Source organism: Danio aesculapii, chromosome 1 (assembly GCF_903798145.1).
Source record: "Danio aesculapii chromosome 1, fDanAes4.1, whole genome shotgun sequence".
Classification (NCBI taxonomy): domain Eukaryota; kingdom Metazoa; phylum Chordata; class Actinopteri; order Cypriniformes; family Danionidae; genus Danio; species Danio aesculapii.
Genome location: NC_079435.1, coordinates 34,948,109 through 34,974,052, shown reverse-complemented (window position 1 = coordinate 34,974,052; position 25,944 = coordinate 34,948,109). Strand labels below are relative to the sequence as shown.

At 34.9% G+C, this 25,944-nt stretch overlaps 1 protein-coding gene across 1 annotated transcript in view; it reads left to right on the top strand.

Moving 5' to 3' along the window:
• The window catches only part of tet2 (tet methylcytosine dioxygenase 2), a 29,053-nt gene extending 4,260 nt beyond the window's left edge, over positions 1-24,793 (top strand). Inside the window, exons 2-10 of the mRNA XM_056459273.1 lie at positions 11,247-13,887; positions 14,091-14,181; positions 14,261-14,354; positions 14,522-14,730; positions 14,862-15,012; positions 15,090-15,179; positions 15,361-15,498; positions 15,664-16,000; positions 19,862-24,793. Coding sequence (XP_056315248.1) covers positions 11,280-13,887; positions 14,091-14,181; positions 14,261-14,354; positions 14,522-14,730; positions 14,862-15,012; positions 15,090-15,179; positions 15,361-15,498; positions 15,664-16,000; positions 19,862-21,198 — 5,055 coding nt within the window. The 5' untranslated portion in view covers positions 11,247-11,279 and the 3' untranslated portion in view covers positions 21,199-24,793. The remainder of the gene's footprint in view (positions 1-11,246; positions 13,888-14,090; positions 14,182-14,260; positions 14,355-14,521; positions 14,731-14,861; positions 15,013-15,089; positions 15,180-15,360; positions 15,499-15,663; positions 16,001-19,861) is intronic.
• Positions 24,794-25,944: the final 1,151 nt, after the last annotated feature.

Here is a 25,944-nt window from a genome sequence, read left to right as displayed (position 1 = left end):
TACAAGTATAAACGAATTCATTTTGAATTTGTCTGCTTTCAACAATATTTAGAGCAGTGTCAAGCAGGCCTTTAAGCTAGTAAGTGTACACAAACCTTTTTACAGTACATGTTTACGGATAATGCCACTAAAACAGTGCAGGTATAAAGAGAAAGGACAAAAGACTGAGACATTTTTTTCACCTGTGTTATTTTGGACACCTTGTTATTTACACCAACAAAGTGATGATGATCCGTCATGTGAAATCTTACACCTCAAACAATCATGGAGTCCTAATCACCTGTCTGTGCACAGAACGGCGTTGTGATCATTTACACTACCCATCAAATTTAGCTTCCAACACTACATTTGAATGGTTCTAAGTTGGGGTTAGAGTTTGGGTAATATTACGGCTCACACCAATGCACATCAAAAACACACTGGTAGAACAATCTGCTGGGTAGCATATTTTGCCATCATCAAGATGTGCTACATATTTTTTTAAATGGGAGACTTTCTCTCTCATCTCTACCTAATGTTGGGTTGGTGTGTGGAGGCCTATCTGCTGCACTTTGGCTGCTATGCATTTCCTCCATCCTAGGATATAATACAACTGTCTACACTGTCTATACATCACATTACTGTGTGAACATAAATTAAAAAAGAATAGTAAACTAAACTAGGGCTGCACAATGAATAGAAGGTGATTGCTCTGTGTTTTTTGTTAGCAAATCCGGTTCTGTAATCAGCAGTAAATTTTCATGTGTGTTCAGATGGAGCAGCATTTACTACACAGTCTAGCTACACAATTGAAACGCATGCAATATAATCATGAAATAATCAATTCGCAGATAATCATTGTTCTATAATGGCAGGTGTTTCTGTAGCTTCCCTGTAAAGTGTGGCCCTAAGTGCATACTGCTACATTTAAAAACAAGTTGAAAATTACATGTAATGGCATGTTTTCACTACAAATTCACTTCATAACTTCAGGTGTATGTTTGAAAATAAATGCAAGCAACATATTTCATGGTATTCTAAGCAGTGACAGGCATTCCATTATTAAATACTTTATTATCAGGAAAATTATAATAAGAAGCAGATAAATCATATGTTGTCGTAATGTTGTGTTTGTTAGTCATGTCGAAGCAATGAAAGAAGTTAAATCTTCTGTTTATTCACTAACCGCTAGGTGTTTTTTAGAGCATCTTCCATGTTTGCGCGCAACTAGAGAGAGTGCCCTTTTGCCTTTGGAGGAGAATTACTACTGCTTTTCTGAAAAGATGTGCATGATAATTGCAAAATTTGCTGAATTGCGAGTGCAGTTTTATCTCGATTTATCATCCAGCCCTAAACTAAACCCAAACAAATGCAGTTGTTCGCTCAGTTCTCCAGTGCCTTGACTATGTTGATGCTAACCATCAGCATACCATGATGCATAAATAAAATAGCAAGATACAATTAATATAACCTATTAATATAACTTTTAAAAACTCCTGACCTTGCAGGTTTCAGGGCTTGGCTATACTTTCTTTCCTAAAAATGTTTAGCATTTTAAAATATTTTCAAGTGATTTCTGATAACTTTTAAGTTGTTTCACCAATCAACAAAACTTGGAAAATGTTAAGAAAATGTTGGAAATGTTGGCTTAGCATTTGAAGCAATGCTCCTGCTGAATTTGGTAGTTGTGAATAAGTTTGTATAACTTTTATGAAATAATGAGATATAATTACTCTATGATAGAACTTAAATTCTATGTAGACGTAAACATACAATATGATCATGGAGATGAAGACAGTCTTACAGTGGATTAGACTGAGCACAAATTTTTTCAGAAAGTCTGTGTAAATCAAATATTATTTTGTCTATTATTTGGCTATAATAAGCACTTCCAGTAATTTAAACTGCATATTATATTTGCCAAGGGTTCCAGAAGGGTTCTTTCATCCTGTGTCTACTCATTCACATTTGAAATATGAAGAAAGTGAGAGCTTTCCGGTTCAGTGCTAAATATTTGATAGTAGACAGATAAAATCTGGTTTATGTGCTGGATACGAGCTTAAGTTTTCTTATGGCTGGCCACCAGCATAACTGGAACAACCATGAAACAAACAAAATGCATTACAAAAACGTGCCTATGGCAATATATTTATTTTAGCAAAAATGCTAATACGTTGACATTTCAAAATGAAAGTCTGAAAAGTGGTGCTAAAATATGTTTAGTTTTCTCAGAATAAGATTTAAGTGAAAGTAGGAATATTTTATTATGTACAGGCCGGTATCCCAGCAGTTTGGATGTCAAATATCTGATTGGGGGAAAAAATGAAAATAGCATATCACATACTGTACACTATCAAATGCAGCCGATACGAATACAGAGTCCCTGTCATGGTGATCGGCCGATAGCGAGTACCGATTCTTATGCTTCAAGCTTTATAATGCATAAAGCACATTTTCCCTCTAAGTATGAAACTTAAGTGGAGATCTCACCTTACCTACGAGAATAAATAAAGATTGTAGCACATAATCCCATAAACACTTCTCTTATAACCATTAGTGTGGACATGTGAATGGTCAGAAGCAGCTTTACAGAAAATAATAGATAAAACAGATTAAAAACAATTTGGTAAAAAAAACGTTTGCGTTGCAACTTGACATATCTTTATTGCTCTATAAATTTAACCCAACAACTGTAATGCTTGGTTGGAACATCGATGTGTCTCTCGCAATCTGTTCTCTTGCTCAACATCCACTCTCGTCACCATGATTTGTGGGCCTCACGGAGCTGCTATGAATATGCGGGAGACTCGCCGATCGAGTCATACAATGTGATTATCGGCCGATACTGATCTTCGGCCGATAGATCAGAGCATCCTTACATGACAGTTTACCCTTTTTTACCCATCTTTAAGCTCTTTAATAAAACATTCTTACCAGTTTACATTGAAAAATCCATACATATAGAGGTAGCTCTGATGCAAGCACTAAAACTCTGTATATACTCATGTAGTATCAGATAAAAAAAAATAGAGAAACACAGGGGTTAAAAATTAGCTTTTTGTTCTATTGTAAATGACATCTGGGGGATTTTGTATGGCCTCTTATGTGGAAAAGAAATAAAAAAATGTATCCAAAAAAGGGTAACACTTTATAACAACTGCACACTATGAATAATCTATTAAGCATTATAGCAAATAGTTCATTCACCATTTGTTAAGCATTAACTCTAGACATAGTAAGCAGATTATACAGCTACAAATACTGAAATCGTAACAAGCACATTTATAATGTGCTTAATTATTGCATTACATTGTTATTGTTGTATTACATTATAATGATTTCATACTTTGTTAATGATTAATTTTTCATTACTAAATTAAGTATTGCATTATTTACAAACCAGTTATTTAAGGGTAGTTGGTGGTTTTCGCAGATACGTTAATGGTTACTTTGTATGCTAATAAATGCTTTATTAACACAACTTCATGCAGTTTAGTGACATGATCTAAAGTGAGCACTATTTATGCTTTGTAAATCCCTTATAAATGATAATTAAAGTCTCGTATAAACGATTCATGACAAAAAAAAATATTCATTTAATAATACAAATATCAAATGAAGAATAACAATATCAAATGAAGAATAATGGTGAGAGCCATTTTAATTTAAGGCCAATGGATTTATTGGTAGGCCGACTCAAATATCAACTACCAGGATATACTTTATTCCGCTTATTACAATGGCTATTTGCCAAAAAAAACAACCAAAAAAAACATTTAAAAATGTACACAAAAAAGTCGTAATAGTCTATTAATTATTTAACGGCAAATCTGGCAGAAATGAAAACAGCTGAATGTTGCATAAACTAACATATGTATTATTAAGTCACAAGATAAACAGTCAAAAACAGCAGCTTGACAGACAAGCATATCATTTATAAACATAAACGTATTCCCTGACAGTCACGATGATATTAATATTGATGTTATTAAATTCAGTGGTTGTTATCTTGGAATAACATACCTTGAAATGAAGCGAGTGAGAATATCAGAATCAATTATTTCAAACGTGTAATAATAACATAATGAAATTCTACCCTATAATCATAATTAGTGCGAAAAGGGAAAAAGTGTTGCATTTGAATGCCTCTGTTGTTTATTCAGCAGCAAAAATGCCATGAATTGCATTTATGTTTGTGTTATATTTTTTAGTTTTACTAAAATATTGGTAGAGGCCTTCTCAAGCTTGCCATGGGCAAATAATATATTTCAGCTTTGCTTTGTAGCTCTAAGGGCAATTGAAGGCCTTAACCTCTAAGATGGAAGATCTGGAGGATGAGCTTTCATGTGATGATAGTAAATAAAACCCTGTCACATATCTATAAACGAGATTCGATCACAACAGAATCAATGTGCTCAGCACATGCGTTCACTCTTTCACATTTTCTCTTTCTGTGTCAGTCAGTCATGCTCGGTTAATGTTTAGGGCAGATGGCCATGCAGAACCAATATAATGATCACCATGGCTACCACGCTCTCTGAAAAAAAATTTGCTTCGCGCTGAGCACAGTTCATCAAATTAGCCAGATATATTGACTGGTGCAGACACAAAGACATGGAGCTGAAGCAGCGGGAATAAGAGGAGAAAGAAAGAAGCCTAGAGAAACGTATAATAGAGGTGTAGTTTGAAAGTTAATTTTAGGAAAAAGCAGGATGTTGTATGGCAGAATGTGCTCAATTACATGTGAATCACACTGTAGTAATCTCTGCCTGCGTTTACTGTGCCTGCTGTCTGTGTTTGCATCTGAACCAAAAGGGTCAGTAGGTTTACACCGGTATAGCTAGACTTCTACAGTCAGTTGCAACCTATGCTGGGTTAATTATCAAACACTCTTAAACCACAACAGGGAAGGAAAGATAACCAAATAGAGTACTACAGCTTAATCTTTTGTTTATCAGCTCCTAGTTGCGCATGCTCCTAGCCGGAATTTAAGTTGGGACTGACTAACATCAGTACAAACAATCATTTCCAAAACAATACATTATAACTGTAAATCCTTGTTTTTAGCAACAGCTAAACTATTGTAACCGAATATCATAAATTGATATGCTGTATGGACTTTCATTAGAAGTAAAATTTAGAAATACCTTTGCAGCAATAGATGAACATCCAGACACAGTGATTATTAGATGAATATGCAAATAAGTGCTGTACTCTTTCCACTAATAACAAAATAAACAAACAAGAAAATTAATAAGGGTGAGAACACAGCCGTGAAGAAAACACTTGATCGTATTAATATGAACAAGCTCTGCAATGGATTAATAGATGAGGTAATCAAATTTGTACTATTAAGAAAGTTTGATAATAAAATAACGTTTAAAATGCAGAGTTTGCTTATACACAGATCTGTCTATACTTTCAATAACCCATTTTCTTTGCATGAAACATTTTAGTAAAGAGCTGCTGCATTACTTTAACAATGCATACCTATTCATTTCATTGTTCATGAAAACAGACAAAGGCTTTCTGAAACACAAGTAAACAGCACATACTTTAGATTTTCTTGTCAAAAAATGTCATCAGTCCTTTACTTACAAACATACAAAGTCCACAGACTTATTTTGGGGAAGGTCTAAAGTTTAGCTCTTTAAACACTGGCAATAAAAAAAGCTATTAAGACATTACAATTTTAAACATAGCCCCATTAACTTCACTTCTCCTTTTATTTCTAAAATGTAAATAAATATGCTGCAAGAAATTTAGAAGTAAAAAAAATCTGATTAAATGTTCAGCTAGATATATGTTTATAAATGTTTCTGATTTTATCAAAAATTTCAATGAATTTCATTTAACAGACATTTATTAATACTTCTTTCCAAAACAGTTTGTCACCACAAAGTTGGCACCCCTCAATCTTACAAAACAAAAACTAATTTTAACAATCATAGGTTGCTAATTTTTTCTAGGTCAGCTTGATTATGCAAAAATTTGGCACCAGTATTTTATGACAAAAAAAAACCTAAACTTTAACATAATCATAAGTTGCAGGTCATACAAAGGCCATTTGGAGTAAACGAGAGCACAAAGAATTCAAGTGACTGCAAAATGTTAGAGCACAGCCACATCTGCCTTCTATTAGCAACAAAGGACAATGGCAGGTTCAACACAGACTGGACTCTTCAGAGGGGACCAAGCTGTGGGTGAAATTACAAACAGAAGTGTATATCTGCCCAGCTTTTGAAGTAATCTACCTCTCTTCAAATCCTCTCCCACAAAGAGGATTTGAAATGTCATTGGGGATGAACAAAGAGTGCACAGGCAAGAAAAAAATGGAGCAACTTTAAAAGCATACAACTTTTAATTTTTTTTTTTCTGAAATTAAATTCTAAATATTATACATGTGAGCAATACATAACAAAATCAAATCTCTCACCTCCAAACTCTCTCTCTCTGAGACAAGGCTTATACCTTCCCCCGTACACATGCTGATTCTCTATAAATACCAGTTCATTTCAAAGGGCTTCTTCCTTTGTTTCCATTCTTATGCTTATGTCTTCTGCTTTCTTATAGAAAATAAGAAAATGTCACGGATATTGGCGGCACTCTTAAGGCTTAGGCTGTGTTGTTCAGAGCCCAAGCTAAAATAGTTTGTTAGGTTTAATCATTTTGTTTCCTGATGTCATAATGCTGATGTTTTGAATGGTGTGAGAGTAACAGTTTGCCCCCCTAAAATAAAAACACATTCCAATGGCAGCATGAAACTTTAAAGGGAAAGAAGCGCTGATCCTGATTACGTTTCCTGACTTGCGGTTTCTTTTGTTACTCTATATACCAATTTGAAAAATATGTTTTCAAGTCATAGTTGTTAAGCTCATGTCAAAATAGTAATTAAAAGTTGACTGTGAAGGCTGTCATACTTGCTGAACTTGTTTCCTTGTCTGTATGTAAAGCATGGTTAATGATCGGAGCAGAAGAGTGAGAAAGACACTTTTACAACCTTGCATGCGTGACATTTAAAGCACACTTGCACATGAGTTCTATGATCAAATTACAGTGGGAGGAACCGAGGGATGAAGTTTCACTCAAGGCAAATACTCAACAGCACCATGTTTACTAAAGCTCACATGCACATCATGCTACATGACGTTATCCATTTATATATTTAACAAATAATAAATAAAAAAAACAATAATAAAAAAAAATTATTATATATATCAATACATTATATATATACATTCAATGCTTTAGAAATTCAAGCGGATGACTTCATTATGGTCAGTTTACACACATATTGAGTCCAATCAAACACATATACCATTGTTAAATTTTTTGACCATGAACTTTTTTACATTGTGTGGGTTCAAATAAAATCTAAATACAAAATCACCTTTAAAATTGTCCAAATGAACTGCTTAGCAATTACTATGCTAATCTAAAATTTAGTTTTGATATATTTTCAGTAAAAGATTCATGGAAATCATCATGGAACTTAATATTCTTATAATGGTTGGAAATTAGGGCTGTGCGATTAATCAAAATCGAATCGCAATCTGAAACATTGCTATTTGCTAATCTGAAGAGGCTGTGATAAATATATATGTATTATTTAATTTTCCCCACCCAGAGCAAATGTGTGACTGCCGTTTGTGTGTGACAGTCTTACTAGCCAATTAATCAATCACAATTGTGCAACCGAACTAAAACAAACAGGAAAGTGCGGACAATTGGTATAGTGGCGTTTGCTGCTTTAAAAGCAATAGACAAATAATATTAAAGAAAAACTGGACATCGCTAATATGGGAATATATGGTTTCAAAATCACAGACACCCAACAAAAACAGGTAATTTTTAAGAGCTGTCGCAGAATTGTTGCCATGGCTTACAGATTATTGAGCTGAAGCTTGACTACAAATTTAAATGGCGAAATCAAATCGCAATCGCAATATTTGTCAGAAAAAAAAAAGCAATTAGATATTTTCCCCACATCGCACAGCCCTATTGGAAATTAAATGCATTGTATGTATTATTTTGACCCATACAGTATATTCTTGGCTACTGCCAAAAATATTCCTATGCAACATAAGTCTGGTTTTGTAGTCCATGTGTGATGTTTCGTATTAGTTCTGATTGTAAAACAAACGTAAATAAACATCAAGTCAAGTTTACTATCAGACCCTATAATTGTATTTTGAAACCTCTGACTTTTAAACACAAACTTCTCAAAACACAAACTCCTGCCTCGTCGTGATAGAATAATACTAATAATAATTCACTTGTCTGTATTGTAGGGTCAACTTAAATCATTTAAAACCTGAAAGTTCACTCCCAACTGACTAAATGGTGCAACCCTGAGGCTAAGGAACTGTTAAATAACTTAAGAATAAATGCTATTGCTGTACTAGCTATATGCTTTCTTGGTTGTATTGCTTCATCAAGCAAAGCACTGATCAGTTGTACAATTGTATGTGTTACAGTGGTAGATCACAATAATTTGAGGTCATTTTAAAATACACATAGAATTTGCAAAGGAGAAAAGAAAAACAGGATGGACAACAAACTGAATTCAAAGCCACTCCTACTTGTCAAGTGACAAGATAAAGAAGATAAGAATTTGTTTGAAAATGTTTGCTGTGTTTTAAGTAACAGAAAGACTCATTAATGCACTCACAGGCCCTGGATTATCCAGTGAACTTCTGATAGCACATATTTTAATAAAAAGTCTGTTTTAATTAAAAAATGTCTTCCTTTTTTAATTATATGTAATCCGATATATACAGTTGAATTCAGAATTATTAGCCCCCCTTTAATTTTTTTCTTTTTTAAATATTTCTTAAACAATGTTTAACAGAGGAAGGAAATTTTCACAGTATTTATGATAATTTTTTTTCTTCTGAAGAAAGTCTTATTTGTTTTATTTTGGCTAAAATAAAAGGAGTTTTTAATTTTTTTAAAAACATTTTAAGGTCAAAATTATTAGCCCCTTTAAGCTATTTCTTTTTCAATAGTCTACAGAACAAACCATCGTTATACAATAACTTGCTTAATGACCCTAACCTGCCTAGTTAACCTTATTAACCCAGTTAAGCCTTTAAAATGTCACTTTAAGCTGTATAGAAGTGTCTTGAAAAATGTATAGTCAAATATTATTTACTGTCATCATGGCAAAGATAAAAGAAATCAGTTATTAAAAATGAGTTATTAAAACTGTTATGTTTAAAAATGTGTTGAAAAAAATCTTTTCTCCGTTTAACAGATATTGGGAGGAAAAAATAAACAGGGGGGCTAATAATAATAATAATTCTGACTTCAACTATATATATATATATATATATATATATATATATATATATATATATATATATATATATATATATATATATAGTTAAAGTCAGAATTATTATTATTATTATTATTATTATTATTATTATTACTATTATTATTATTATTATTATATAGCCAACGCAATCTCTTTGTGTATAGCGCAAATGAAGAAAGCTTTCAGCTGAGATCTCGTGCTATGTCATTCCTTCTCAGGGATTTGTGCGTGCGTGCGTGTGTGTGTGTGTCTGTTGCTTTCGGTGTGGATTTATCCAACTGTGTCAAGCTGTTTGGCTTTTGTCAGCTGTTTGGAAGCTCTGAAACGGATCTGGAATGGATCCATATTCAAGCTTCATATAGCACACATGCAAGCTCTTAACCAGTCACACCCTCCTTGAAGATGACAATAGAATTAAATTTAAAACATGTCATTATGATCATCCAGTACTTGGTTACAGTATTTATTCAATATTACATTTTAAATATAAAGTAAAAAAAATATCCAATGTGACTGTGTACATTATGAATGTCACAACAAGGTATTTTGCAATGTTTTTAAACAATATAATATAATATAATATAATATAATATAATATAATATAATATAATATAATATAATATAATATAATATAATATAATATAAATAAAATAATCTGTTTCTAAACTCTACTAAATCAAAATCATAATCACTCAATGGTAAAGTGCGAGTAGACTAGCCATCCATTTCAAAGATGTTTTGTACTTAAATAGATAGAAAGAATTCATAAAGAATCCATGACATCTGTGCCAGTTATTTCTATATAAATCTGTAGATTTGGTGACAAAAATGAGGAACGTGTTTTTGAATTTTGAAAATGTAAATGTTCTACAGAGGACTGACTTTCTACAAACTAATGCAAGGGTAAATGCAAGTTAGTATAATAATTCCATATTGACCACAGCAAAAAGGTTTTTCTTGTCCCTAAAGGCACTTAGACGGATAGTTCACCCCCCAAAAAATTTATTGACTCACAATTTACTCACCTGTATGTGGTTTCAAACCATTGTGAATTTCACTCCTCTGTTGAACACGAAATAAAATATTTTGAAGAAAGCTGTGAGCCTGTAATGTGAAATGGTTACAGTTTTCAGCTTTCACATTATTTTGTGTTCAACATAAGAAAGAAAGTCAAAAGAGTTTGGAAAAGGATGAACATAGTACTAGGAGCTTAAAAATAAATAAATAAATAAATAAATAAATAAATAAATATATATATATATATATATATATATATATATATATATATATATATATATATATATATATATATATATATATATATATATATATATATATATATAAAGGGAGCTTTTAAGCATATATGGTCAAATCTAAATACTGAACATGGAGACATGGCCAACATTAAACACTGAGATGCCTAGTACCATTACTTGTAATTAAATATTTAGCTAATAATGGGGCAGTGGTTTTAACTGAATCTGTGAGATTCAATAACAAGTTAAAGCAGAGTAAAGGCCATTGGTATGGGTATATGTACTACACAACCCTTGCCTGTGAGCTACTGGAAAACCCAAAGCATGCAAAAAATGACAAGTGTTTTTTTAATTTTAAAAGACTTATTTCAGACATAGGCAGCACAAGCAGTGGCTAGAGAGGGAAAACAACTTTTTCTATCTTGTTTTTCTTGCTTACCAATTTTCAGCATATCTTAACATAATTCATGCTTCCTGTACACACAAAAAGAGTGAAGTAATGTTATATCTAGAATACATTAGATTGAGTAAACTTAAGGTCTTGATAAGGTTTCTACTTTCCATAATCTTGCAATTGTATAAACAGTGCAGATCGTTAGCCCTTGCCTCACTATTACATAAGAACATTATGCTAACTACAGTACATGATATATTTTTACAATTATTGATATTTTTTCCATTCTTCTATGTAGGGCAGCCTTGTGAATGGACCCAGAGCAGACCAGATGGAAACAGAAAAGACCAGCAATGAGACGGAAAAAAGTCATATACTTGCAAAAATCAGTGCCACTCAGCAGACAGACCTTCTCACCAAGCACCAAAATGGAGATCAGTCACCCGAAGTCTTGTCTCAGCAGAAGGTCCCTGCTAACTTGCAGGGGATATTTGATCAAAGTATGTTTGGAATGAATGGACAGATGAAACATGCTCTTAGTGAACATGAACAGGCACTTTTGGACTTTCACCAGACCAAAACATTGGTGAATGGAAATGAGAACCCGAGGATTTGGGATAAAAGTGAGGCAGGAATGGAAAAACGATTAGAGGTATTCCCCAAACATAACAAGGCAGGGGATTTAACACATGGTAAAATAAACTGTAACTTTTCAAATGGTGATTTATTCTCACTGTCACGGAACACGCAGGTTCAAATGCCCAATGGTGCTACAACAAGCCCCCCTTCAGTAAAGGGTACAACTGGTGACCTCTTAGAGAAAACATTGTCTCAGTATTACCCAGAGCATGTGTCCATTGCACCTCAAACCAATTCATCTCAAGTAGATCAGGTCACCAGCAACCTGCCTGATCAGGCAACTTCTTCACCTTCATTTACCTCAGGTTTTCCTATTTCACCCCAAATATCTGCCTCAGAGACACTTGTCAAGGCACCTCCTGAAGTACAAAACTCTGAACTTGCAGTAAATGGATACTCCAGCTTTGCAGCTGAGCAAAAGAAGCCTGCTTATTCTCTCTCTGACCTGCCAGAGTTGAGTCAGGAGGATTCAGAGTCTAATGTGCCATCACAGACAGTCGTCAATGGTTCCTCGCAAATTCAAGAAGATAGAGAAGGCCTTCCAAATGACTCTGAGTCTTTAAACATGTTTTCCAATTCCAATCAGAATTTAAGTCATGAATCTTACATACTGCCTCCGGTGACAGCAGGTTCCCCCACACAAACCTCTCAGACAGGTCAGCATAACCCCCAGATTAAAGTGCCACAGAAAAAAACAACTGATGAAAACCTCCATGGCATCAGAGACTTTTCCTTGCTTCAGCAACAGACTCATGAGCCACAAGCAGTAGAGAGCAAGTTGATTCCCCAGTCATGTACTTCCTCTTCTCAAAATCAATGCAATGACCAAGACAACAAGCCTAAATCAGGACTAGGAAAAACACAGTCAAAGAGTACAGATCCCCAGATGGAATGGATAGATTTAAACTCAACTTCTGCTTCAACGCCATCTACTGACCACTCCCAGATGTGGGATTTGTTCCCCCCACAGACCCACATGCAGCAACACACAGTCCCACAGAGACAAAGTCAATGTATAAATTCCATGCACCCAAACAACTTTCAATCTCACAATTTCAGTAATTCCAGTTTCCCCTCACATGAAATTAAGGCACAAGAGAACAAAAGCATGCTACCTCCTACACAATTTTCCCACAGTGCTGCCCCAGAAAGTCAACAGAGAAATTCTGGTATGCACAATCATATTAAGATGCAATTTAACAACCCGCAACATATGTCCCAGCAATTATGCAAAGATGATCAAGACCAGATACTATCCCCGAGCTTCCTTTCCCAACTACCACCTGCTGAGCCTCATCAGCAAGCCACCAGCACATTTTCCAATCAGCTCCCTCAGGATAGGCAGAATATGCAAGCATCTCCACTATCACGAGATGTTTCCCGTAGTCAAGAAGTTGAGCCACTCTTAAAAAGGCTTAAAACAGAGGACTGTCTTCATTCAGAATCCCAGATGTTATCTGCATGTGTCAAAACACCAGCACAAACTCAAGTTTCAAGTAAGGCCATAAGAGAAAACTTTCTCACAGAGTGCTCACAGAACATTAGTACACAACAACAAATCTACCAGCAACCTCAACAACATAGGATATACAATCATTCAGAATTCTCACAGTCTCTTATTTCTCAGTTAAAACATTCACAAGCTTCTGATGGTCTTCAGACACCTGTTCGAACATTGACCAAAGCTGAATTCCATGAGTCCTTTGCCCAAATCCAGAGAGAGTCTCTCCCAAGCCATGGTGCTCAAGTGGATGTTCAGAGGCATGCAGCTTTGCGAATGCACCTTCTGCAGAGGCAGGAACGGCAAAGCCCCAACAACATAAGACAAATGATGCCAACCATAAAAAGTGAAAACTGCTCAGGTTTTGAAATCCCAGCTCAACCTATGGAAGTGCAAAGGCAACATGAAGACCACACCAAAGTCATAAAGGCTGTGGTAAAACAAGAGCATCCTCATTCTTCATGTGATGAAAACCAGCAGAGGAGTATTCTAGCTACCATGGAGCAGCAGCTTAAACAGTACCAACTCTCACCTGTGTTTGAAAAAAAGTCTTTGGCAATTAAGTCTCCCAATAAGGTGAAAGTGGAGATGGCTGGAGCTGTGACTGTGCTCTCAACCAGTGCTGAAGGCAATGTAAAGGAACAGTGCAAACAACAACATTTTACCCCACCTAAAAAGATTGAACCTGGCTTACAAAGCTTTCTGGAGTCACCCATGAAGTTGCTTAATACACCAATAAAAAATCTGATAGATACACCTCTGAAGACACAGTATGAAATACCTTCATGCCATTGTGTTGGTAAGAGACTTCTAGTTTGTGCACATTTTGTGCTGCTTATGCACACTAGTTGAAATCGCTAACAATGCATGTTCATAATGTTAACAGTTTAATATTGCTTAGCAACATGTGCTTCTTTATTGACATTGAATAATTTTATATTAGTTATACCTTTTTGATAACCTTTTCCAGAATGCACAATTTTCCTATTCTTTAATCTACAGAGCAAATCAGTGAAAGGGACGAAGGCCCATATTATACTCACTTAGGATCAGCATTGAATATTGCAGGCATCCGCAAAATTATGGAAGAAAGGTATGTTTTTATGAACTCCTCTCGAGCACAATATAAATGCTCTATTTTCACTTACAATACACTGCATTTTCCTTGACAGATCTGGAATGACTGGAAGTGCTATTAGAATTGAAAAAGTTGTGTACACAGGCAAGGAAGGCAAAAGTGGGCTGGGTTGCCCAATTGCTAAATGGGTATATTTTTTCTTCCTTTGTTCTTTTTTGAGTATATTGCCTCTTTTTGTCCCTTTCAGTTATTAAAAATTCATTGTCCGCACAACCCACTATTGAAAGCAATGTCTGTTGAAAACTGCTTTCTGTAAAAAAAACATTTTTGAATATATTTTATACATATTTTGTAGGTAATACGAAGGGCAAATGTAGATGAGAAACTCCTGGTCTTGGTACGAGAGAGGGCTGGCCACACGTGCGAGACATCCTGTGTAGTAGTTGTCATCCTAATTTGGGAAGGGATACCAACCAGCCTGGCTGATCGTCTCTACATGGAACTCAGTGATACTTTAACAAAACATGGAGCCCTGACCAACCGCAGATGTGCTCTAAATGAAGAGTAAGGACAAATGCTTATTGCTTTTAACAAAAATTTGAAACACGCAAACTAAAATATTACATTCTAGAGATTCTTAATCAATGTTATTCATCTTAAACTTTAACATTTTGTCATTTCATCACTGTCCTTAGGAGAACATGTGCGTGTCAGGGTTTGGAAGCTGATGCTTGTGGAGCTTCTTTCTCCTTTGGCTGCTCCTGGAGCATGTACTATAATGGCTGCAAATTTGCTAGGAGTAAAATTCCTCGCAAGTTCAAGTTGCTTGCTGATGATCCCAAGGAGGTGAGATGCTCACACAAACACACAACAAATAACATTCAAAGTTAGAAATAACCAGAGTATTCTTGATTGCCTTACAGGAGGAGAAAATTGAACGAAACCTCCAAGGTCTTGCTACCTACATTGCCCCAGTGTATAAGAAATTGGCACCTGATGCTTATAGTAATCAGGTATAGCTCTCTACTTCAGATCATACTCAGTTAGCAATTATAAATCGGATTTTCTCTAAATCAGAGTTTCCTGAGACCTTCTATAATATGCAGCAGTAGTAGAGTTACATTACATATATTTTCTTAGGAGCATCTACCAATGTCATTTTTTAATTAAGTATCTATTATTGATATTTGATAGATAGAGCATGAAAACAGAGCTCCGGACTGCCGGCTGGGCCTAAAAGAAGGACGGCCGTTTTCAGGAGTGACAGCCTGTCTAGACTTCTGTGCTCATGCTCACAGAGACCTCCACAACATGCAAGGGGGCAGTACTGTGGTAAGATTTACAGTAAATGCACATAATATTTAAAAAATAATAACATTGATAAAAAAGGAATTAATTGTTATAGACCTGTACAATTAATATTTTCTAAAAGTAGAACAAAGTTGTGACCACAAAAATTAAAGAGGCCAAAACTCCCTGTCCATGCACCTCTTGCAGGTCTGCACGCTAACAAGAGAGGATAATCGTGAGATTGGAAAAATTCCTGAGGATGAGCAGCTGCATGTGCTTCCCTTATACAAGCCCTCATCCACAGATGAGTTTGGCAGTGCTGAGGCTCAGCTGGAAAAGACCAAGACTGGTGCCATTCAGGTGCTTAGTTCCTTTCGAAGGCAGGTGCGTATGCTAGCAGAGCCTGCAAAGTCTTGCCGTCAGAGGAAACTGGATGCCAAGAGAGCTAACAAACCAAACAACCACAACACACCCAACTCTAAAACAGACAACACCCAGCAAGTAAAGCAGAAACAGACTGCTTATGAGAACCCAACAGTGACAGGTAATGTTTTCAATCTTTATAAAATATATGATATGGCAAAGCAATGAAACATTTTAAGGCCAGATGTTTTGCACCACTGCAGTCCCTTGTTTGGTGTTAAAAACTACTGTCAGCATTTACAAAAAAAAACAGCTATTACAGTTTTTTATGACTGACCTATACTGCATATTAGTGGTGTAACGGATCACAAATCTTATAGTTCAGATCATCACATTATGTTTTTTTAGTCACGGATCGGACCATCCATGGACAACATCTATGTAAAGACATATAAAATTTTGCAGTAATGCAAAAAAAAAGTTTGGTTTCATAAAATAAAATGAAGAAATAACCTGCTGAATAAAATTAAATTGTAAAATATTCAGTACTGTGAAAAATTCACTGTTATTATTACTGTTGCTGATAACACTAAATGTATGAATGTAACATAATATGTACAACCCATATTTACTTTTAGTCTCGTTTTCAATAAATGATTCAGTTCTTTACTCAAAACTTCATTTTTCATTGCTAGATGGATCATTTTTGAAGAATTATTCAGTGGCATATTTTTGATGGCTGGTTGTCGTCACCTTTTGGTTAAATAATGTATTTGCTGCCTACAACTTTCATTTTTGAGCACATGAAGATTGGTAAAGATGATTTTAATCTTTACCATAAACATCAGTAGTTTTGTCTAAACTATAAACTGTTATCCCAGTACTTTTGTGTTATTTGACTGTTTATAACTTCATAACTAACTCAAAAGTCAGAGATTGAATCACTTTCTTGATGTTTGTGTTTTTCAAACACTGAATGCAGCGATTCAAACAATAATCATGCAAATCACTATCATTTAAAATTTATGTTGCATGGGTGTTGAGATCCCGAATTTTTAATGATTAATCGTGCAGCTTTACACTGAATACATTAATGCAGACTAAACAAGTAGTGACAGAAAACATCTTTAACCTAAGAAATCATGTGATTTGAATGACGCAAGAGGTGATCTCTCTGCAATCGTTACAAATTTTGGATTACTCTATAATAATTCATAAATATCATTTTTAATCTACAAGTAAAAAAATACAAGTAAAAAAATGGTTGATTCGTTACACCCCTACTGGATATGTATTTGTAGGAACTCTCCTTTCTGATGCTCATAAATTTGTACCATTATTTAACTCACAAAAACTGGTGCTTTAAAGCATTTTGCTCCTGTGTTACAGGCAGCGCTTGTTAGCCCTGGAATACACTGTAAAATTTTCTATGTGATTTCAGCATGTACCAACTTGCACTTTATAAGAAGATTGTATGTGGTGTAAAGTCTAAGCTCATGTTTAAAAGCAAATTCATGTGCACACACTATACAGTCTGATTGGTCAGCAGTAAATTGACTGCTCACACTATGGGTGTGTCTCAGTCAGCACCCTTGTTCAGTAGTCAGTGCACTGATTAGTGCATCAGCCATTTTTAGTGCTGTCTCAATCGCAAAATTCTTCCACTGAAATGTTCAAGGGGAAATGATGCACTCAGTCAAGTTTACATTATTTTGTACATTGACTCCACTTTAATGAAAATATATTAAACAAACTCGATTAATGTAACTATTTAGCAGAAAACGGCATGTTTTACTATAGCTTTAGACCTAGGGCGCCGCCATCTTGGAATGCCGCTGTGTCTGATGTCACAGGGTTGGTTCTGTTCCCTCAGCTGAAAAGACACAGTGGAAGTAAAGGAATGAACACGGAGACTGTAACCCAATGCGTGAAGTTGTGGACGTGCATCTTGTGAAACTACAAGCATCAAATGTGTGTCTAATATTTAAAAAAAAAAAAATAAAATAATATATATATATATATATATATATATATATATATATATATATATATATATATATATATACGCATTCTATTTTTCTTTTTTTCCCATTTAATTACCGATCAATTGATGCGCTTTGGACCATTATATTTATCTAATATTTAAATTATGCTGCCTGATTTGCGCGTAGCCGTGCATTTATACTTCTGTGTGTGTTGTTCTGCAATAACACTTCAGAAACGCTAGCTGGCAGTAGGTGTTTATGTTCCTCTGTGTCCAGTTTCTTCACTGGTGTTTTGTTTTTTCTGAACGCTACCTTAATGTACAAGTGGCTTAAACTCACTCTTTCGAGGCTGGAATCAGCGGACGTGCAACAACTTTAACCATAAGGTAAACACAGAACTAAAGTTTCCATCTGGAGCTTCTTCACAAGACTCGACACTTGTAAACATTCGCTCCATTGGGCTCACACGGCTCTCACCTCCGCCCACACTCATCAGGCACGTGTAGTGCCATAGCATATGCATGCACTTGACGCAAAAGTATATATCAGCCTTAATGCAACGATTAAAATCATACAGTACATGACATCACGCTTTACTAAGTCACGTCTTTGTGGATTATGTCAAGACATATTCCCTTTTTTAACTCGATCAACTTGATCTCTCAACATGTATAAAGGATAAAAAAAAATGCGCCGATCTTAGTTTGGTTTGAACATGGAAAGAGGAGAGGGGCTTTAGTAGTTGAATATTTAGTAGTTTAGTAGTTGAAACCCAGACAAGCAGTCAGGCAGCGTAATACAGAGAGTGGACCAAAGCACATCAAATTATCGTTAATTAAAAGGGAAAAAAAGAAAAATAGAATAAATACATATTTTTATATAAGACAGACACCTGATGCTTGTATTTGCAACAGCTGCATGTCCACAACTTCACGCATTTGGTTAAATTAGGCTTTACAGTCTCCGTGGTAAATCCATTCCTTCCACTGTGTCTGTTCAGGTGAGGGAACGGAACTAACCCTGTGATGTCAGACAATTAGGGCATCGATATGTACTATGCGCCTTAACAGAAGTTTGAAATTGCAAAATATGAATCATGTGACCCAAATCATCAAACGCAATGAACAACAATATACATTTTTCTACATTTTTTATATGAACGAACAAAACTAGATAGGTTAGAATATATCTAACAATCATTTGTAATTGTTTGATGGTTTAAATGTTGCTGAAATATGAAACAATCAAATTAGTTAGCTATAATGTACTTTTAAAAACTTTGTCAAATTAGTGTACGAAACGTATTAGTTTGGCTGTAATTGATATATTTCTGTTTTGATGTACAATGAGGACATTCTCATGTTACACTAATGTATTCCAATGTGCAGTGAACCAAGCTCATTATTGTTCTTACCAGTGCCCGAACCAGTGCACACAACCTGCTGATGAATGACCTCAGGGAGCTAGGGCGCTGAATGAGATGCAACCTATGTGTAAAATCAACACATCACACCCCCTTCTTCTTTTTCATTTAATGGTGTTTGGCAAACCAGTAAATGATGCATTTACGCCACCTAATGGAAAGGAGTGGGGAAGCTTGGGTGGAAGGAAAGAAAATAAAAACCACTACATTTTTTTTTGATCAGATCAGAATCCTGCACATATATGAACAGAATTTTTATACACTTTTAATTGTTTTTGTGTATTCTGGAATATATAGAGAGAGGTTAATTGCCTTTTCATCCCGCCGTAGGCTACACTGCACAAACAGAGCAAGACAAACGATGCAAGACAAAGCTGAAATTATGCCCAATTCAAGGAAAAGCCATACAAGTCAAAATTCTGACCAAAATTGCACAGTGTATGCATGGCCCTAGAAAAGCATCAAATTATGATCTGCACAGAGCTGCTCCACCTGTGTTCAAATTGTCACCCACAATGCTTTTTATTCCCATCATGCTGACAATAATTTTGTTAGTTAGTACATCTGGCCTCAACTGTTTATCAATGTTTTTATTAAAGTTTACATTTTGATCTTATCCCATTATTTCCTCCAGGACGAGGTAACATGAGAACAAATCTTGACTCTGGGCATCTTCCACAAACTCATGCTGCCCATCAGCCTCAGCAGCAGTTCCGGCAACAAACACATCCTAATACTTCTTACGCTGCCCCACCATTCACTCGATTCCCAAATGCTTCTAAACCATCAACTCCACATCCTCAAACAGCTTCTGTGGATCCCTATGCCTCCCCTTTGCATACACCCAACTCTTATATCAATGCTTCTAATGCTCCCTCTCCCTATTCAAGGTCTCTTGCACCCAGCCCTCTCTACAATGGCTACCAATGTAATGGGGGGATTCCCATGGACAACTATCATCCTTTCCACTCTTCCAATCTAAAGCATCCAGATATGTTTCATCCCCAAAGAAATCCACTTTATTCTGAGCAGCAGTACAATGCACCTCAACACTATGGAGTCAACTATCCACCACATTATGGAGAGCCTATGGCAACTAATGGTTATGGCAACTGTAACATGAGACCCGGAATACACTCTATGGGACACTACCCAGGCTTTGATTCTAATATGTCACCGAATGCATTCTCCAGGCCCCCTTCAGCCCATCTACATTTGGACTATGCAGCTGCTGGCAATGCTTACGCCAAACCTCACATTTCCCAGAATCCTCATATGTTTCCTCCAAATCTGAATACCTTAAGTATGCAAAGTCATAAAGATTTAGGGATAAACATGCATGAGGCAAACGGTATCTCTCAGGGGTTTCCTCCATTGGGAAAGGAATGCTTCAACTTGAACCAACCATCAAGCTTGAACCTTCCCAATGAAAATGCTCATAACCCGACTGTCAACCCAACACCACTACCCCAGGTTTCAGAAAAAAAGGAGGAAGATGTGTGGTCTGACAGTGAGCACAATTTCCTTGATCCTGAAATTGGAGGAGTGGCAGTGGCACCTAGCCATGGGTCTATTATTATTGAGTGTGCTAAGCGGGAGCTTCATGCTACCACGCCAGTCAAGAAGCCTGATCGCAACCATCCCACCCGTATCTCTCTGGTGTTTTATCAGCACAAGAACTTAAATGAGGCAAAACACGGACTGTCTCTGTGGGAAGCAAAGATGGCAGAGAAGGCCCGGGAGAAAGAAGAAGATGCTGAGAAGCATGGTGCTGAAAACGCTTCCAGCAAGAGCAGTGGAAAGAAGGCAAAACGAGAACATTCAGAACATTCTGAACCCTCGGAGCCTCCGTATAAGCAGTTCCTTCTCATGCTTACTGAACGGTCAATGTCCTGCACTACCAATACATACGTAAGCACATCTCCCTATGCCTTTACCAAGGTGACTGGGCCGTACAATAATTTCATGTAGAAACATCTGTAAATCCAGAGCATTCACATAGACAAGAACAAGAATGAGATCAGAAATGTGAAATGGTGCTACAATACAGCAGACCTCATTGCCACTGGCCATATAACCCATAATGCTTGTTCAGGAGATTATTGACAGCAGAGTGACTCTGTTATATTGCTATATGGAAAAGTAGAACATATGTGGGTTTTTAAGCTCTTAAAAGCTCTTAATTCAAGCTTTACTGTTTGAACAATTGGAAATATTTATTTATTATTTAATTACTCTCTTATGATAACACACTGTTCTTTATCCATGGTGCTCACAGTCCGACGAATCTGGACATATTACTGGAAAGATATATTCATATTTGGTGACTTTTTTTAAACTTTTCACTTTTTATGGTGCTAGGGAGTGTTTTAAATGCCTTTCTTTAACAACTCAAGACAAAACACCTTGTATGATACATAAAAACTTTTTTTTTTTTTTGGATTGAGCAATTTAGACAATATCTAGCCTACTTAGTGTTTTAAAAGCACTTTTTTATAATAGTGAGGGTAACAATTTTTCCCTCCAATCTGAAAGACAATTCATTACAATGCATTTATTTTAGATTCACAATGTGAAAACAACAACGATGAACTGTAGATACACAGTTCCACACAGTGGATAGTTGAACATCGTTTAAAAGGTGCTTTATGAGGTGCTTTCTCAATTTCACAGATCCTTTACATTTACCATGTGCATCAAGGAACACATTACAGGGTTACCTTTTCATCATTTTCACTGTTTCAGAGGCAGCTGGCTTGGCTTGCTCTACATTTTTTTTACATATAATGCAACTTTAGCTGTATTAAAAAAAGTTCAGATTTGTACAGTAAATTAATTTTTTTGAATGTATGCTTAGATAATGGTTTAGTAACTAAGAGTACTATTTCTTTGGGTTTAAATTGATCTTATTTCAAATGGTGCTTACTTGACCTACTATAAATATAATGTGAGTATCTTTAAGGGTGTTGAGAAGGCTTATGAATGATGTAGAAAAACCTACTTATCATATACCTCAGAAGTAGTTTGGCAATAGAATTATAATACCAATGTGTTTCTGTTCTTTTATTTCCAAACACTTTGTAGCAAATATAACACAGACCTTAAGGCCATTATTGATGCTAAAGTTCATTTCTTACTTTCTTCATACTTGATCTACTAGAAAGTATTACTTGAACTTCAAGTTTCAATGTAATGGCAATATCAGGGATATACTGTATCAGCTCATTTCTGTGCATCGCTTGTCATCAGTTGTGTTCATGTTGTATTTTCTAATTCAGGTTTGAGCCTTTGAATTTGAAATCCTTCTAAACTACTTGTAAATACAGTACCCCCCACACACAAACACACATCTTACTTTGTTAAGAAAGAATCTGAAATTGTATATTGTTGAAGAAGAATGCTGATAAAATTTTAAATAGTAATTTTAACCTTTTAACATGCACTGATTTAATTAAAGGGAAAGTGTCATGATATACAGTGGAAGTCAGAATTATTAGCCCCCCTTTAATTTTTTTCTTTTTTAAATATTTCCCAAATGATGTTTATCAGAGCAAGGAAATTTTCACAGTATGTTTGATAATATTTTTTCTTTTGGAGAAAGTCTTATTTGTTTTATTTTGGCTAGAATAAAAGCAGTTTAAAAAATTTTAATAAACATTTTAAAGTGAAAATTATTAGCCCCTTTATGTTTACAGAACAAACAATCATTATACAATAACTTGCCTAATTACCCTAACCTGCCTAGTTAAACTAATTAACCTAGTTAAGCCTTTAAATGTCACTTCCAGCTGTGTAGAAGTGTCTTGAAAAATATCTAGTAAAATAATATGTACTGTCATCATGGCAAAGATAAAATAAATCAGTTATTAGAAATGAGTTATGAAAACTATTATGTTTAGAATTGTGTTGAAGGAATCTTTTCTCCGTTAAACAGAAATTGGGGGAAAAAAATAAACAGGGGGGTTAATAATTCTGACTTCAACTATATATATATAGCAATGTATTTGCTCTTTACTGAAAGGTTAGACCAAGTCAGTTAAATTACCACATGCACATTTTGTTGCATTTGTATAGTTTGAGGCTAAATGTAAATACAACCACTAAATGTTAACGCCTCTTACACTACCCCATCCACTGAATTAAGTATTCAATGAGTTACTGTGGTAACACTTTAGTATAAGGGGAACACATATTCACTATGAATTCTGACTTTGTCTAATTTAGTGGTAATTAATAGTTTGTAAGGCACTGTAGATGTTTTAGAACTGGGCTATGAATAAGGGATCTTGAATATGTTAATACAGAATGAAGCACTATTATGTGCAATTTATACAAACTAATAAACAACCAATACACATCTAATAAGCAACTAGTTAATGTGAGAATCAGTCCCCATACTAAAGTGTTGTTACTAGTAATGAAATGAAAAAAAAAAACTCATTCCACTTGGACATATATGAAAAGATAGCACTTCAATTTGTTTTTCAGAAAAAAAATCATACAAAAAATATGTAAATTTAAAATAGTTAGAATTCTGTAAATGTTTTAAATAGTTTGTGCCACATTGTATATACCATATGCTTGCATTGCAGACATTTAAGTCCATTCTTTTTTATTATTAAGTTATGTTACATACGAAGATTAAATTCAGTGTTTGTTAAAAATACCATCACTCCACAGATCTAATAATTTTGCCCCTAAGCTCTTTGTCTTTTCGGGTGTTTGTTTCCCCTTACAACCGGGAGGTTTACAATTTTTTGTTTTCTACTAGAAATCACCTCGATGTAATAGAAGAAGCTGAATAGAAGCAGCTTCCAGCTGTAGATTAAAGCAGATGTTAAAGTTTAATGTACAGGACCCAGCTTGAGTAGCAGGTTGTGTATATGAAGCACGAGAAAAGGGTGAATAAAATTTAGTGAGTGACAAGAATAGCCATACTTGAAAATGTTTTGGAGTGTTTCTGAGTGGAGTCAACTTTACTTGAATGATTTCCTGATTTCAATGAATCAACTTTTACATCGAGCTAGCAGTTTATGTACACATGTTGGTATTTTTCCATTAGACACTAAAGGTTTAAATGTGCGATTTTCTGCCTCTTTTGTACTTATCCCCTTAAAGTTTGTAATGCTTAAAACATTGAATTAAGAATGGCTTTGATTACTGTAAGTATTGTAATGTACTGAAGAACTGAATGCAGTTTATTTGAAAGCTATTTGTTTTTGATTGTTATCATTCCTAATATTGCTGAAATGTGTTTGTTTTTTTAATAAAATGTATATTTATTTCAAGCATTTTCAGTACCATTTGTACAATCTGTACAATTTCTAATAACTTTGGCTTCTTTACTGAATACATTTAAACATAAATCATGTTTTATTTATAATTTGCAAATGGTACAAATACAATGTATTCTACCCTTGGAAGTTTTCATGTTTTACTTTCTTACAACATTTTATGATTTTTTTTTTTTTTTTTTAATCAAACCAAGGGATGAATATCTGTTATACGCACAGCATGTATAATTTTCACAATAACCAATAAAACTTAAATTATAATAAATGTAGAACACCATTCTTCTTTCAGTGCTTTGAGAAAGTATTAGTTCTTTATTTCACATATATTGAGATAGGAAATATTGAGTTAGTGGATTTGATTTCCTGTTTTCTAATCATTGATTCTCGTTTCATGGAAAGAAATGAAGCATTGCTTGTTTTACAATTATTAAAGAACTTCACATTCAGTCTACAGAATCTGAGCTGGTTATCATCTTACTAAAACTAATATATCTTGCCCTGCAGTCATTTGGACAAGATAGCAGCAAAAGTCTTGAAAGGTCAGAGTTCAGTTGTGTAGCAAAAAAAAGCAGCTATCTAAACAACAAGCAGTTTAGCCCATTACTGTTGTTTATGCACAGCAACATTTCTAACAAAAAGAAAAATGCCACAGCTTAATATTATAAAAAAATTGTCAAATGTGTCATTTCTTTTATTGCGTTCTAATTATTTTCCCTTAAAATGTTTTGTTGTGCATCGTCATTAGAAGAAGTTGGAGACACATGATCAATTCCACTGAAAATAAATCTATTATTATTAAATTACCAGTTATTGGCAGATTGACAGTCCTACCTAATGTGTGCATGCAAAACAGAGGTGGACATACACCACTTCCCGTGCAAAAAAAATAAACGTGACGGAAGAATGTACATAGCTGGAAGTACACATATTTAACTGAAATATTGACTTAATTTAACCACTTAAAATCATCACATGATCCATATGTGATGAATAAATCAATAAATTATTCTGCCGAAAGTTCATGGTTTCTAATGCAAAGTTTTATAAATGAGACAACAGAAGAGGTATTGACAGGTTAAAAAATTAATAGAGAAAAAATAGAGAAAAAGGAGAGCCACAAAATGCTGAATTTCAGAAAGAGGCACAGGTATGTTTGTCTCAAAGTTGAACTAGCAATATTATTATTAATAATAATTATTATTATTATTTAAGTGGGTAGCGATGTCGCCTCACAGCAAGAAGGTCGCTAGTTCGAGCCTCAGCTGGGTCAGTTGGCATTTCTTTGTGGATTATGCATGTTCTTGTCGTTTTCGCAGGGGTTTCTTCTGGGTGCCCCAGTTTCCCCCACAAGTCCGAAGACATATGGGTATGGGTGAATTGGGTAAGCTCAATTGTCCATAGTGCATGTGTGTGAATGAGATGT